Source organism: Balaenoptera musculus, chromosome 1 (genome assembly GCF_009873245.2).
Source record: "Balaenoptera musculus isolate JJ_BM4_2016_0621 chromosome 1, mBalMus1.pri.v3, whole genome shotgun sequence".
In the NCBI taxonomy this organism is placed as follows: Eukaryota; Metazoa; Chordata; class Mammalia; order Artiodactyla; family Balaenopteridae; genus Balaenoptera; species Balaenoptera musculus.
The window spans coordinates 97763128-97779959 of NC_045785.1; the positions used below are offsets into that span (position 1 = coordinate 97763128).

General features: G+C 39.4%; 1 protein-coding gene across 1 annotated transcript; it reads left to right on the forward strand.

Moving 5' to 3' along the window:
• Positions 1-5630: 5630 nt before the first annotated feature.
• Positions 5631-15001, forward strand: LOC118901018 (acidic mammalian chitinase-like). The gene is made up of 11 exons (XM_036863981.1): positions 5631-5757; positions 6953-6982; positions 7568-7769; positions 8876-8932; positions 9620-9785; positions 12142-12266; positions 12440-12563; positions 12852-13037; positions 13549-13668; positions 13756-13897; positions 14647-15001. Exons 1-11 carry the CDS (start codon positions 5724-5726, stop codon positions 14898-14900), a joined length of 1440 nt encoding a protein of 479 aa, XP_036719876.1. The 5' UTR covers positions 5631-5723; the 3' UTR covers positions 14901-15001.
• The last annotated feature ends 1831 nt before the right edge of the window (positions 15002-16832 follow it).

The following is a 16832-nucleotide window of genomic DNA, read 5'->3' on the forward strand; positions in this document are numbered from 1 at the left end:
TGTTACTGGACACGATTGTGAGGGATTCAAAATAATACCCCATTTCTATAACATTGGTTGTGAAATGGTTGATCAAATGAGGGTAGCACTGGGGCACTGTCATAGTCAACAATTCCCTGGCACCTCCTGACTTGATGAGTTGGAGACTTTTGCTTTCTAATTGGAGTTATTAGGCACATTATCAAGCATTAAAGGGATAGTTCTATTGTTGCAATGTCTGCTATGGGCAGAATTGTGTCCCCAAAATTCATATGTTGAAGCTCTGAGCCCCATGTGACTGTATTGGAGATAGGGCCTTTAAGAAGATAATTAAGGTTAAATGAGGTCACAAGGGTGGAGCTCTAATCCAATAGAAATTGTGTCCTTATAAAAGAGGAAGAGACACCAGAGATGTCTCTTTCTCTCCACCATTCAAGGAATCAACCAGAAGGCGGCTGTCTGCAAGCCAGGAAGAGAGCTCTCACTAGAAACTGAACCCTGTCGGAAACTTGATCTTGGACTTTCCAGCTTCCAGAACTGTGAGAAAATAAATTTCTGCTGTTTAAGTCACCCAGTCTATGGTATTTTATTATAGAAGCCCAAGCAAACTAAGACAATGTCCAAACCTAATCTGATGGCTACTTCATGTCTCTTGTTACCCACAGAGGATAGAGTCAAGGGAATGTGGAGAAGTCAGCCTGAAGACAAATTGCTTAAGCCTGCTGTTTACTTCCAAATGGTAGGCTAACTGGATTGCCTGCCCAATGCTATAAATGTCCTGAATAGAACCATCCCAGAAACAGTCCATCTGCTCTCAGCCATCTGTTAGGAACCTAGGAATCTGAGGACAGGATGTTTTCTGGAGCTGAACAATTGTAATTTGGGGACCCAATCCAGGTCTCCCTTCCCACACCATTCTCTTTTTATTTCCCCAACATTGACTCTAGGCAACTGTAAAATCAGGACTGCACTCTGTGATAAAGGATGGGTGGAGACTAACCTGGGTCACTGCTATCTCTACCTGGATGTTGAGGGTCTACTCAACTGCAACTGTACCTTTACCCTGTTCTGGGTCCAAAACTTTACTGTGACACTGAGTAGCCATTATTACCTTGGTGCTGGTAGAAATGAAATCCTCCAACTATTGCATGACCCATGGGAATGGGAAAGTTTTGATGCAGGATTCCCACCTAGGTGATGGCCCCAGGTATGGGTAAAATACCACAAGTATTTATGGAAAAAGAAAAAATGCTTTTCTAGGTAGGAAGGAGATATCTGAAACCATGGCAGCTGGATGGTGATGCATTCTCACTGTCTTTCATTAGATCCTCCCAGGAGAATTATCATTTAGGTTGTCCCAAGTTTTTGACACAACTCTCAAAAGTAGTGGACTCCTCTGCTAATCATTATGATACTAAATCTACCATCTATAGAATAGGATGCAGTCGGGGAGATCCAGTGGCCATTCTAGTGTCTCCTAATGTCACCATCCTTCTAGAATATTCTACTGAGTTACACCACCCAGTATCTGCCAATGTAACTGTCAGGGAAGGATCCTGGATCCCCAGGCCTAGTCGTCCATGCAGCAGAAATTTTCTTCCTTCTGGGATAGTATTGGCTTCCTGATCATTGGAGCTGACTTGGGACCAATGTTGTAGTCATTAGTCAGTTGTTTCTTGACCTTTGTACTACATCTCCCAATGATGGCTTTATTCAACTCCATGTAATGCTTATGCCCATCAGTAAGGAAAACAGCTGACTGATTGACTCTGAATATACATGACAGTCTCTGTTCTATGTAGTGTACCCATCAGGAACTCTTCCTTGTGAATGAACATCTTCCTCGATTGGCCTCAGTTAAATGAGACTTGCACCCTTCAGAAGATTTACACAATCGTTCTTAGCTTTCCAGGACTCTGTGACCATTTTTGTCTTAGATGCAAAGAAGTCACCTTTCTGAGGGGTAGAAGTCATAGCGTGCCTCAACTTCACTTGTAGTCTCATCTTTGGATGATAAAAAGCAGAAGAGTTAACTTAATGTGGTATATGGCAATAGTAATTCTAGAAAATATTAATAAGATGGAACAATGGTCCAAGAGATGAGACAAAATTAAATAGATAATCATCAGTTCCTGTATTTCATTTAAATTAAATTGAAATCATTACACATTACACATTTGTTGATTAATCCTTGAAAAGCCAAGAACTGTACTAGTCACTAGAGATGTAGAGATGAATAAAATAATACCTGCCTCCAGGAGCTTACCTATTAGCAGCAGACATAGACTATAAACAAATGACACAAAACACAATGCTGTGTATAATAAAATTTTGCATAGGGTTATAAAAAGTCAATTTCTCAAGTACACATGAGTAAGATTTGACTTGAATCCATTTCATCTGAAAGGCTCCATATGAAACAAAAATGTGATAAAGTTGCTGCAAGAGATAATACAGTCTTAGGCCGCATTAGTAGAAATATTGAATTCAGCAAAAAAAATAAACAAACAACAAATTAAAAAATATATAACACTGGACTAGGAGTCAGAAGCTCTGAGCTTGGGTTCTGGCTACATATTTTACTGTGTAACTTCAGCAAAGTCTCATTCTCAGTTTCCTCATCTGTTTAGAGGAACGATAAAGAAACAATAAAGTCTAATTTGCCTCCTTAATTGCTGTTGATAGTGCAAACTGATACAACTACTTTGGAAAAGAAACGTTCAGATAAATAGTAAATTTTACGACGCATATGTTGTTTCACACAGCAACCCTATTCCTAGGTGCAAACACAAGAAATTTGCAAATGTATACCAAGAGATGGTACAGGAATGCTTATAGCAGCATGTAGGGAGAAAACTGGAAAAAAACCACATGTTGTTCTATACAGAAAGGATAAGTGAATTGCAGCATGTTCATATAATGAATACCATAGAGCTGTGAAAATAAGTGAATAGCTTCTACTTGTAACAACTTAGATGAATCTCAAAAACTTAATGCTAAGCTAACAAGCAAGAAATAGAAGAATACATATGGTATTATTTCACTTATATGAAGTCAAAACTAATGAATATATTAAAACTAAATAATAAACTACTTGTAATAAATTATTGTGAAACTAATTAATATATTATTTAGGGATACACATGTATATGTGATAAAATTATAAATGAAGCAAGGAAATGGTTGGCACAAATTTCAGAATAGTTGCTTACTCCAGGGGAGTGAAAAGCATCTAACTGGGGAAGAAAATATAGGATAATATTCAAAGATAATATTATCTTATTCAAACTGGGTGGTGGGACAGGGGTTTCATTTTAATACTTTTCTTTAAAATGTATATCTAAACTTATACATATGGTACATGGTACCATAAAATTGAGAGAGACTAAATAATACAGAGTTACAGAAAAAAAATTGAGCAATATGGAAAGATACACAATGCCAACACTTTTAAACCTTTATTATTCTACAAATCTTATGATGCTGGTAATTCTTTCCAGCACTCAAGTGCTCAGATGGAAAGCAAGTTTGACAGGGACTCAGTTGGAGCTACTAAGGGGCTATTAAGAAGGGACGTTTTACCTGCAGGTCTTTTGTACAGGGCCAGGAGAGCCAAATTCAATAGAAAATATCTTACTGAATTTAAACAACATCTAGACCTGTTAGTGCCAAATAGATAAATCTGGGACTACTGGCCTTGCTGCTTGTTTTTGCATATTTTTGACTTACACTTGATTTGACACAATTCTGACTCTTTGTCCCAACCATATTCTCCTAGGTACCTCATGGAAATGTCTTTCCTAGTTCAACCTGGGCCACCAACTAGCCCACTTCATTTAATATAAGGAAGCAATGCAGTGTAAATATTAGGAGATTTCCATTCTGGATGTTCCTGCTCTTGACACTGAATCCCAGACCTGGTACTTAAGATTTGTTTGACAATTTTCTCATCTACAAAGTTGAGGTGACAGTAATAATTCTTTTTATAGGCCAAATAAAATAAGGAAGTAGAGCCCTCTGACGAACATTCATTGTTTTTCAGTCACTCAGTATTCACTCTCCATTCTTTTAGAATTTCCTTTTATGGCCAATTCGGATGGAAATTTAAATGCAAATGCCCTGTCCTTTCTCGAAGTGAGGGACTGGTTCAAGCTCCAAGCTACACAATCAGACTATTTCTCACAGGACTTTGATTCTTGTATGGACTGATGCATGGATAAAAAGTAAAATTGGAGCTTATTTATCCTAAGCCCTCCTCCCACTTTGCTCCCCCAAGAAATGTGATTTCTGTCATAATCAGAAGCAGGTCCTATATTCTTATCTTTGATTCTGTGAGCTTCCTCATATTCTCCCAATATACTGATTTGTGCTTGTTAGAGTTGGTTTTAATCACTTAGAAAAAATTAATTCTTCGTAATATAAACACCAAGAACAATCTCTGGCATATAGTAGGTGCTTGTAGGGTTTGTTGATATTATTATTTTTATAACTGAAAATCTCCCTGGCAGCACTTCTACCAGACTTTCTCTCTGGTCCTATGAGTGGGAACCAAACACCCAGGACCTAATTATCATTGGGTAAATGGACACAATTTAGTTTCTAAATGAGATAAAATAAAAAATTAGTCTAGATTTACAATAAGTCTGCTAAAGTGTCAGCATCCCATGATGTGAACCCATATGTCTACCAACTGCTTTCCAGTTACTGTCACAAGACAGTACCATATAAGCAAGAATAGACAATATGTACTAAAGGACATAAAGTATTTCAGAGGAAGGAGAGATCATTGAGCTTCAAAGAGAGGATCTGAGCTGGACTTTGAAGAACTGTAATACTGGGGTAGATATTACAGGCAAAGGGTGGAGAGATAGTGTGAGCAAAGGCATGAAACACACATTTGGGGACAATGAATAGACCATTTTGGCTGAAGCTGAATTTTTTTGTAGGACAATAGTAGTGGATAATGTTTGGAAAGGTGGGTTGGAATTAATTTTAAGCAAAAATTCTATAAATGGTCAAGTTGCAAATATTTCTATTAAAAGAAACTCTTCAATATCATCTCCATCATCTTTATCCATCAGCAGCACAAAATATTTTTAAACATCTTCTGGATGTAATTTGGAACTATGGATTAGAGAGTTCTCATTGACCTTCAGAGGGTACATTTTGGGAACTATACGTTCCTAGATAAAATTATTGTATAATCATGACTAAGGTCATTCCAAAGAACAGGTATGGATAGAATGTTCATAAAACAGCACCTGAAGATGAAAGTCCTTAGGCACTGATTATACAAATTATATATGAATAATTCCATGAAAGAAAAGTTTTAAGAACAGCTAATACCTTCCAAGGGTTTTTATTGTTTATTTTCCAATAAAGACGTACTTTGATGCCAGGCACGAAATGTCCACCTCATGAAAACCACAATGTTTAAACAGATGCTTATCAGCCCTGAGAACTGCCAAAAAAGCTAATAAGCCGGTGCTTTTCATGGTGATGGTCTCTACCACCCTGTTAGGAGCCATGACGTTTTGTCCTTATTGAGCAGAGAAGGTGGCGGCGAGGGGAGTGCAGGTTGGAGGTACACAAAGTGATGTTTGTAGGGGAGGAGATCTGTTGACTTACTGATTAGCTATATACATATCTGGGTTAAATGCTTTCCACTTGGAAGATATCCTTTGTGATAACCTGGTGCTCAGATGGTATAAAAAGAAAATCCAGACTCTGCTAGACCAGTGTCAATGGCAACCATGGCAAAGCTTATTCTCCTCACAGGTGAGTCTGTAATTGGACATAGAGCCTTATTCTTAACTGATTTCTTTTTCTCTCTGCATCTGACAGGCATGAAATAGTCTTCACACACACCTCTATGCTTTTCTATTGTTCTTTCATCATTTCAAATTTCCAAGAGAATCCAGACATACACAAATAAGTCTACTTCTGATTCTCTTAATCTCAATTGACTCTGGCAGCATTTCTACCTTCGTTGATGCCACAAGCATGGTCCTAAAAGAAAGGCTAGTTTTCTTCCAATGCTTGTCTTACTCTCCCATTCCTTATTGGGTTGTTCCCATTTCTCTGTTCATCTTCCTGCACCACCTCATTTTAATTGATATTATTTTAATTTACATGTTTGTGTTTTTGGTCTATCTTTTCAGAGATGAAAATCAGTGGGAACTGAGACAGAGTTATGCAAGTTATCTTTGTTCTACTGTTTTCAGAATTATTTCTCTGTAATCCCTTACTGTCTTACTGAGTTGCTGATGTATTATTAAAATATCAGTTAGAATTCAATCATTTAAAGGGGTTGATTCAGTATATTGTTTAGAGCCAATTTGTATCCATAGTTTATTAGTTGCTCTAGAGCTGAGATTTACAAACTTTTTATAGCTTCAGAACCTTTTCCAAATGAAACCTCTAGCTCAATTTATAAAGCAATCAGGTCAAAAGTGTTCCGGTAGAAGCCAGGGAACAGCATCTGGAGTCTTGTCTAACAGTTTCTAGTTCTCTTCTACTGTAAGGGCTCTTAAAGTTGGTGTAAAAAAACTCGAAGGCCCGAAGAGATACTGAATTCATTGATTTAGAGGATGCTTTGTGTGTGAAGCTGTATTCATCCCAGTTAAGGGTGGTGAAGCATGGATGGGTGTGTAGTCATTGAGCAGAGTAAAGTTTGGGTAGTTTCAGTACGTAGATCTCCCATAGGTAGTAGACTTCCAACTCTGTCTTCCATAACATTTGTTACTGACACGGAAGGTGGAAGAAGAGAGAGCCATGCTCATTTTTGACTAAGAGAAGGGAAGTACAGATTTATTGGTGCCTTCACTGAAAAACCTACTCTTTGGCATAACCCCTAAGTGCCACTTGGGCTATAAAAACCTATGACCCATAGGATGCTACCCAAGGCCTCAGAATTATATTCTACAAGATATAGACAATTGGTTCAGAATACATGTGCTTTCTTTCTCTCTAGGTCTGGCTCTTCTGCTGAATGCTCAGCTAGGTGAGTCATGGACTCTGTATTATATCCTTGACATAATCTTTTCCTACAATAAACATAAAATCTTTATAAATTATTCATAGTGCAGTTGTCTGCTTAATGTATTAAATGTGATTTTTTCATATCCTAATATTACTTTTTAAAAAGCATATCAAGAGATAGATAAGCCATACTAGGAAAGAAAGCTACTGTCTTCTTTACAGACAGATGGATTTGATGTTGGGAGAACCTGTTATTTTGTATTGGCTGCCACTGTTATTCTCTTCAGCATGACCACCTGAGAGTTGTAAGTTGGTATTCACTGGGCTTCATAGGACTACTGGGCATTTTTTTCTTCAGTGGTTCCTAGGCTTCACCAAGATCCCAAAGTGAATCTGTCAAAGATAAAAATAACCAACTTGAAAGTCAGTGACTAGTTCCCAAGTTAGAAGCTTTGAAATCATTTGCAAGATTGTTCCTATTAACCACCCCTACACAGAGATCAGGTATCTGAGGCAAAGGGAGGGAAACAGAAGCAGGGCTAAAACTTACAGCACATTTCAGTGACACCTAAGTCAGGCCATTTTTCTTACTTCTTACTACTCTCAGGTTCTGCCTACCAGCTGATATGCTACTTCACCAACTGGTCCCAGTACCGGCCAGGGCTGGGAAGGTTCAAGCCTGACAACATCGACCCCTGCCTCTGTACTCACCTGATTTATGCCTTTGCTGGGATGAGAAACAACGAGCTCACCACCATTGAATGGAATGATGTGACTCTCTACCAATCTTTCAATAGCCTGAAAAACAAGTAAGAGAATGGGAAGATATCTAAGTTGGTATCTCTGCAGTTCAGGTTCAGTGAGTCTGAGGTGGGAACCAAGACTCTGTATTTCTAACAAGCTTCCCTATGATGCTGATGTTTCTGGTCCAGGAGCTACACTTTAAGTATCGAGGATATAGATAACATAGCACGTTGTCTGCTCTAGCTAGTATTAAAAAATAGTTCTGTATGTTCCTTTCACTGTAATTATCTTTTTTATGACTCAGGAAACTGCAAACCATCTTAGCTACTTGCATCAGAGAACAGGAGGCAGAGGATACCGAAGATTAGACATAACAGAGCCCAAGAAATCAGAAGAGTTTGCTGTATTTTAATAGAGTTCTGTTTTGTGTAAAAATGAAACAAAACAAACAAAAACCCTGGTATCTTTTAATTTCTAATTTGTTCAGTTAGTTACATCCAGGAGAAGTAAGGCTACAGGCCATTGTTACCTTCAGTAGTGGCAGTATCTTGAATGCAGCCACTAGAATTTGAGTTATGATACCTAAGAAGAAATAAACCCCTTCAGAGTGGGATTTCTCAAAGTGTGATCCATTGACCATGCGTCAAAATCACATGAGTCACTTGATAAAAATCTCAATCCCTAATCCAACTGAATCACTATCTCTGAGAAAGGGTTTAAAAACCTGGAATTTTAATGCTGTCCTCCAACTCTGGTCTTGTACTTCATTCTTTTATAAACTGGTGTTTGAGAACCACTATTCCAGAAAATGTGCATGATTTTAAGCCAACTGATTTATATTCATTATCATAAAGTCTGAGAAAGTAATTATGTTCAAGCAATATTTACCATTTCATCTGATAGAGTAGAATGTAAGAATTGCCAATACTTTCCTATTTTTAAAAAACCCGGTCCCTTAATTTAGATTTTTCTAAAGAACTCTGAGTGCATTCATAATGATAACACAAATAATTTTTATAAAGTATTCAGTAGTGAAGGAAACTTGTTCTACAGAATATTTTATCAAGGCAACATCAAAGTTTCTGATCAAGCCCAATACCGAAGCAATGTTATTTTAAATTGAGGGACTCATGGATTTTGAAGTTTTTCTTTTCTATCCTTTGCTTTAAAGGAACAGCCAGCTGAAAACTCTCCTGGCCATTGGAGGCTGGAATTTTGGAACTGCCCCGTAAGTCCTCTATGAGAGAGCCTTGTGTTCATTTGTTATGGAAAACAAGTTAGCTCAATGTGACTTATGTCCCTTCAGATTTCACAACTTAAGACAGGATATTAAGGATATACATTAAACAAATATGCTACTTAAATAAATCACTACACCAGAATCTCAGTATTAATTAGAACACCATTTATTTTGTACGTTTACATTTAGATGGATATTCTGGGACTACATTCACAGAAGCTTAGTTACTGAGATTTCAAAACAACCTCTTTTCAAAGTATTTCAGAAGTACAACCCCTGAGGAGAGTGTTATAGCACTTCTGTCTATTTACCTTCCAGGAGAAAGGAAGAGAAAGTCATGCAAATAAACAAGAAGACTTTTTTGAGGGTATACGAACATCAGGGACTATTTGGAGAGACAACACAGTGAGCCAAGGTAGACAGGTGTTCAAAGCAACAGGTACAATTTGGGAGAAAGATCAGAGTTGGGTGGATAACAAAACAAAGAGAACACTGAGGTACCATGGCTGACAGAGTAGTGATTACAAAGTAAGCACAGGAGAAAGCCAGGAACATAGTTTTATCTGGGATGTGGGTCTTGGTGAAAAGCTCTGAGGCAGAAATATAGGATTTGACTTCACTACAAGGTGTTGGGACTACCAAGGCCTCACCCTGCCTTCTTTGGATCTCCTTCAGTTTCACTGCCATGGTTTCCACTCCAGTGAATCGCAAGACTTTCATTTCTTCAGTCATCAGATTCCTGCGTCAGTATGGATTTGATGGGCTGGACTTAGATTGGGAGTACCCTGGCTCTCGTGGAAGCCCTCCTCAGGACAAGCATCTCTTCACTGTCCTGGTGCAGGTGAGGAGGGAGGGGGCAGTGTTTAGCCCAAGAAAATTCAAAGTCTGTTCTTTTCAAGGAGAACCTGGTGGTTCCAGAGTGAAACTAAACTGGAATTTAGAATTTTGGAAATTTTACATTGCAAAGATTCTTAGATATCATGCCTACATTCAACAGCATTTAATAATAATAATAACATTATTATGTTTGCTGTCAGGCACAATTCTACAAGCTGTTTTTAAAATCGTAACTCATTTCATCTTCATATCTACTCTATGATATAGGTACTGTAAGTAACATAATCTTTATTTTACAGATGAGGAAGCTAATATATAGTGAGTTTAAGTAACTTGCCTAATATCACACAACTAATAGGTGTCATAACTACCCAAGTAGTCTGACTACAGAGCCCATTGCTTCTAACCTTTATACTAGACTGCCTATTATCACTGAGCCCTTACACCATCCCAGACACTGTATTAAGCGTCAGGCTAAAGATAAGAATAAGGCACAATCCTTGGCTTTAAGGAATGCACAATCTTAGGTGGAAGCCTGAAAAATAACCAACAATTACAGTACACTTAGGTAAATGTCATGATAGAGGTATTCAGAGTGCAAAAGCAGCACAGAGAGAAGGTACCTAATTCTGCTCTGGGGCAGGATCAAGAAGAGCTTAGTCTTGAAAGTGGTGTTAACCAATAAGTGATGGTGGGATTGCACAAATGAAGACATGTAGATATGGGTGAGCAGGTATGTGAGTAATGGATTATGAGGCTGCACCAGAGACAAGAATCAGATCATGTAGGATTTGTATATTATGTTAAGTAATTTGGACATTACATTCAAGGCAACTCTGAAGGATTTTCAAGTAATGGAAAGATATGACAAAGCTCATGTTTTAGAAGGATCACTCTGGCTTTAACCACGGAGGATGAATTAGAAGAAGGTAAGGAGGCAGGGATAGAGTTAGGAGGCTATTGCAATAAATCGAGCAAGAGATGCTGAGGGTCTGAACGAAGACCCTAACAGTGAGGACAGAAAAAGGAAGTATATAAGAGATATTAGGAGGGTAGAATCAATAGGATTTGGAGACCAATTGGAAGTGGAAAAAGAGAGAACTTCCAGTTTTCTGACCTTGAAAACTAGTTTGACTGTGGTCCTGTTAACTAAGATGGTAAATACAGGAAAAAGGATAGATTTTGAGCAAGAAAAAGGACTCATTAATTTGTCTTTGAACATGCTGAGTGAGAGGAATCTGTAGGACATCCTATAGTTTTGCCCAATAGACACGGATGAATAGATATTGGATGAATGCCAAGCTGGAGTTCAGAACAAAGGACTTGATTTGATATACTGTATTGACGTCATCAGCAAAGGTAAATAATTAAGAGATCACCAAGGAAAAATGAATGGAGTGAGAAAAGCCAAGGATGGCTTTTAGATTTACTCTCCCCCAAGACAGGGGTTTTTCCTATACCATCTGGTATAGCAGATTGTCAGGCAGCCTCCAATAGTTTCAATATTAAGTAACTCACTGGTTGAAAAATAAACCTACTTACTTGTTGAACAGCTCTAGAGATCAAAAAGAACATCTGTATTCTTAGTCAATACATGTATCCAGTCATAATTAATAACTACCAATTAGTGGTTCTAGCTCTGCCCACTGAAGTAACATAGAATAAAGCTGCACCTTTTCCAATATATTGGTTCAATATTTGAAGACAGCTATATCTTGCCTATAATTTTTCTCCTTCCAGTTAAATAACCTAGTTCTTTTAACAAGTACCCATACAACAATTTTCAGACCCACTCTTCACTGGAACACACTCTGGTACACCCTAATAATGCAGTTATAAAAACTGAATCCAGTGCTCCGGGTAAGATTAGAGTCACAAAATAACGGTGGATTAACCTCTAACATTGAACGGGAACCTATCACTTGGCTGTTACCACCTTCCTCACTGGCCAATTCAGCATTTCATTTGATGGGATGTCAGTTCTATAAAGTAGCTCATTTACTGGACAAAGGTAAGCAAATCTCTGTATTGCTAAAAGCTGGATACAGGTTACTGTAGCAAGTATAACTTCAAAGTGTAGTGATATAAGTAGAGCTTTGACTGGTCATCTGGGATACTAGGTCATGACCTGGATACTAACTTGCTGTGAGACTTTGGTGAAATTGTTTAACTTCTATGCATATTAACTATAAAATGAATACCATCAATTCTGTCTACTTTATAGGGATATTGAGAAACTAAAGATAAAATATGTGAAAGCACTTTGAAAAAGAAAAGCGTTATACAAACATATATTTATTAATATTTAAGGAGCTGAAATCAGTTTCATAGATGCCCTACTATACTTGATTATTCTATAGGAAATGCGTGAAGCTTTTGAGCAGGAGGCCATCCAAACCAACAAGCCCAGGCTGCTGGTCACTGCTGCAGTAGCTGCTGGCATCTTCAACATCCAGTCTGGCTATGAGATTCCTCAGCTGTCCCAGTGAGTGACTCACCTTATCCTCAAACTCCTATAGGTATCAGTTTTGCAAAGTAGACTTGTCCTTAGTCTGTTTTGCCACTTTGTTTAAGAGGCACTGGAAGTGGTATCTTTTGTCTGCACAGGTGTGGGAAATAACAATTGGAAATGCTTTTAAACTCTTTATCCCACCTCAGGTACCTAGACTACATCCATGTCATGACTTATGACCTCCATGGCTCCTGGGACGGCTACACTGGAGAGAACAGCCCCCTCTACAAATACCCAACTGAAACTGGCAACAATGCTTACCTCAATGTGGTGAGTACCCACACAGATGCAGGTTCAGACCAGAGATGTTGTAAATCACATGGAGATTCAGAGACAAAACAAATATAAATTCTGCAAAATTCTCATTTGGACAACTCTCTTCTTAAGTGGCTGATCATATTTCATTAACTATAACCTCACCAAAATGTTTCAAAAAATACCAACTAATCTATCTGTTACTAGCATCATTCAATTTTACCTGTTAGGTCAGTGGACTAGCATAACTAAGCAATGGGTCATCAGCTGGGTGGGCCTCTAGCTCACCTGCTACATTTTCAGGATTATGCCATGAACTACTGGAAGAATAATGGGGCCCCAGCTGAGAAGCTCATCGTTGGATTCCCTACCTATGGACACAACTACATCCTAAGCAACCCTTCCAACAATGGCATTGGTGCCCCCACTTCTGGTCCTGGTCCTGCTGGGCCCTACACCAGGCAGGCTGGGTTCCTGGCCTACTATGAGGTAGGTAGCCTGGGCCTTACAGTTGAAATTCTGTGAATTTCATGCCCTGTGCTGCACAGTAGCCTTAGGGTTAGAATCTATGTAAAGCTTGAATGTTCATCTGTCCACTACTTACCTACTGTAACACAGATATTACTCCAAATGCTTCAGGTGTTTAAGTAACCTATTCATTTACCTAATCCAGTATGAAGAACATTTGTAGTGTGCAATATCCCTTCAAACAACAGACTACATACTTAAGGTCATTTATATTAGCACTTAAGGGAATTAAATAACTGTATCTCCCATACTAACATGGGTTCTCAAAATCAAGCACTAAGAATAGGGATAACATCTGAGTATTTCAAAAACAACTTGATCTTATTTACTGCAAATAAAAACCCATAATTAGAAATCTGAGGAAAACCCCTATTGGAGGCATGACAGAAAAAAAAAATCAAAGAGGAAATTGTATGTTTTCTCTTTCTTGGGAATCATACTTAAAGGATTTGAATCTCTTGACTTTTTAAAGATCTGCACCTTCCTGAAAAATGGAGCCACTCAGGCATGGGATGCCCCTCAGTACGTGCCCTATGCCTATAAGGGCAACGAGTGGGTTGGCTATGACAACGTCAAGAGCTTTAATATCAAGGTAAGGTCAGCCCCTCCAATGTGCTGTGAGCTCAGCCCTGAGTTCCCCAAAATAAAATGACTCCTGGTGTCCTCTATCCTTAAACAGGCTGAGTGGCTTAAGCAGAACAACTTTGGAGGTGCCATGATCTGGGCCATTGACATGGATGACTTCACAGGCACATTCTGTAACCAGGGCAAGTTCCCCCTGACCAACACCTTGAAGGATGTTCTTGGCCTAAAGAGTGCAAGTAAGTGACAGCAGGGGGATGTCCATGGTGTATAAATGCTCCTTTTCCAACTCAAAAGACAGCCTAACATCTTCCCCCTTTGCCCCAGGAGTCTCTCCCCATTTTACCTCACTGTTCTTGCCTGCCTGAGAGAGAAGTGCTATGTTCTTTCCTTACCCTTGAATGTCCACATCAGGAATTTTATGTTCTTATGAGAAACCAGGCCTACGGGGTGGGTTTCCCAGGTCTACTAATTCTTAAAGCTGTGGAAAAGCCTCAAGAAATTAGACTGACTTTCAATATAAGCATTTATTTTTCTATGAACCCCTTATTAAAAGTCTCCTTCAGCCTGCCTGGGGAGATTGAACAAAAAAACCCTAAGCAGTACTGACATATTTCTAATCTATAATTCAGGGGAAGTACCAATTCCCTAAATTTTGTCCAGATTTTCTCTTACAGCTTATTTGCTTACTGCTTATACCCAGATCCTAGAAAAGCATTTCGCATATACTGGGTGCTCAGTAAAATTTTTAAAAAATGATTTTAACATCATAAGAGAGAACTTTTAAAATTTAAAACTGGGCTGGCTTGAAATTATAGATGTTCCTAATTCCTAAGATGGAGTTATCTTGTGAGCTCCTCAGTTACAGGGACCCAGAGTGAACTGCACTCCACCTCCAGACCTCACCCCAGGTCTGCTAGTTCTTCACCTCTAGGTGAATCTGAGAGCTTCTGCCAGGTCCACTAGTCTGCTCTTCATGCTGTTTCAGGTTGCACCGCCTCCACTCAGCCCAGTGAGCCCAACAGTAGTACTGAAAGTGAGAGTGGAAGTGGAAGTGGCAGTAGCACCTCTGGAGGCAGCTCTGTGGGTAGTGGATACTGTGCCGGCAAAGCCGATGGCCTCTACCCTGTGCCAAATAACAGAAATGCCTACGTGAACTGCGCAAATGGAATCACATACGAGCAGTATTGCCTGGCTGGGCTTGTCTTTGACACCAGCTGTCAGTGCTGCAACCTGCCATAAACCTGACCTGTGTCTCCATTCCCTAGTGTGCTGAACAGTCTCCTTTGCTTAGCACACCTTGCTCCTACCTAGAGTTCTACAATAAAATCCATCAGTCAAAACATGAGTGTCCTTGGTTTTAAGTGATTTGGGTGGAGACCTTTCTAGATGTGAAAATACAGGTTGTGCATGGGGGTGGAGTGGCAGAAGGGAGTGTGTGAGGAAGTGATGACACCAACAAACCCACAAGCCTTCTACTGGCTTAGGTTGATCTGCATGAAGGTTGGATGCTGTCAGGAGGAAATGTCTGAATGTTTGGTGTTGGCATGGGATGAGGACATGAAGAAGATAGGTCTGCATCTTGGTGACTGTTCTCAGTAGGGAACCAAGGTGATTCTGGGAGACTCGGGGGCACAGGCCTGTTTGGCATGCTCAAGGAACAGAAGGCCAGGACATTCTCTCCATGTCTGCTGAGGTCCCAGAGCTGGCCCAGCTCCCCTGAATTGGCAGCATTGGGAAGGTCTTTGCAGTGGGCTCCTTTGGGGATGTCTGCCTTTCTCAGGAGTGAAAGCAGAGGTCCTTTCCTTGAAACCATAGCTGTGGTCACTAACAGCTGTGGTTTTACTGCATTATCTCCTCCCCTGGCTTGGCTGATTGACTGGTGTAGACATCAGATTCAAGAGGGCTTGTCAGATTATCACCCCTTGGAATCGGCAACAGAGAACAAGGAATGGCTAACAGTCCCTGAGACTGGTTTTGCCTATAATATGTAAGCTCAAGATCTGTAGTGAGAAACTGAGGAGAAGGGAAAGTTGCCCTGGATGCAGAGCAAGAAGACTAAAGGGGAGCAATGGAGAAAAGCCACGGTGAAAGATGCAGAGAGAACATTTATCAATAGCTTTCCAACTCTTCATTCTAGCTCCTTCCTGAGGCCCAGATGCATTTCTGCCTTTGGGTTCTGTGAAACACCCCTATAACTGTGTAATAAACTCCTCTTTGCTACATAAACTGGCTTAAGTTTGTTTCTTTTATTTGCAACTGAAAGAATCCTAAGTAATAAGAATATAATGGCTCCTATTTTCTGGCATGCTTATTGTATGTCAAACTCCATTTTAAGTGTTTTACATGTATTTTATTATTTAATTCTCTCAGCAACTTTGTGAGGAAGATAACATTAACCCAAGAAAGTGAATAACCTGCCCAACATCTCACAGCTAATAAGTTGCAGAGCCAGATCCAAAAGAGTTCACAGTCTTAACTACTATGTTTTACTGCCTCCTTTGACACAGATGTCAGTGTTCTCAAGGTAGATGGCAGCACTGGTGGTAATGATGAGGCACATGCAGCTTTCTGGGTAATGACTATTCATTCATGAGCCCACAACATTTCTTGATTATTTATTATGTGCCAGATAATGTTCTAGGTACTAAAGACATAGTGGTGAATAACACAAAGAGTTCACCCTTATGGGGATTATATTTTGCTGATGGGAGTGTTAAGCAATAAATTAGCAAAAAAAAAAAAAAAAAAAAAGAAATGAGGAAAGTGAAACAGTGATAGAAAGTGACCAAGGGAGGAACCTATTTTAGTTTGAGCAGTCCAGGAATGCCTCTCTGGAGAGATCCCATATGAGATGAGCCTTGATATTAGAGAAGAACCAGTCATTCTGAGATCTAGGAAAAGTGCAGAGGTGCAGCAAGTACAAAGTCCTTGAGGTGGAATGAACACAGCATGTTAGGAAAAAGAAGATCAGGGGTGACGTCAATATCATGGTAGTATGAGACAGTCTGCTGGTCTCTCCTCTTCAATCTACAATGAGTAAAACATTCATAACTCAACAAAGGTTCCTCTGGTCCAACACACTAGGATTCTGGAGAGATCCACACATCTGTACTCTGAAGATAAGTAGACTGGAACAAATAGAGGAGGTGGAATTGGGAGAACAGCAGAGGT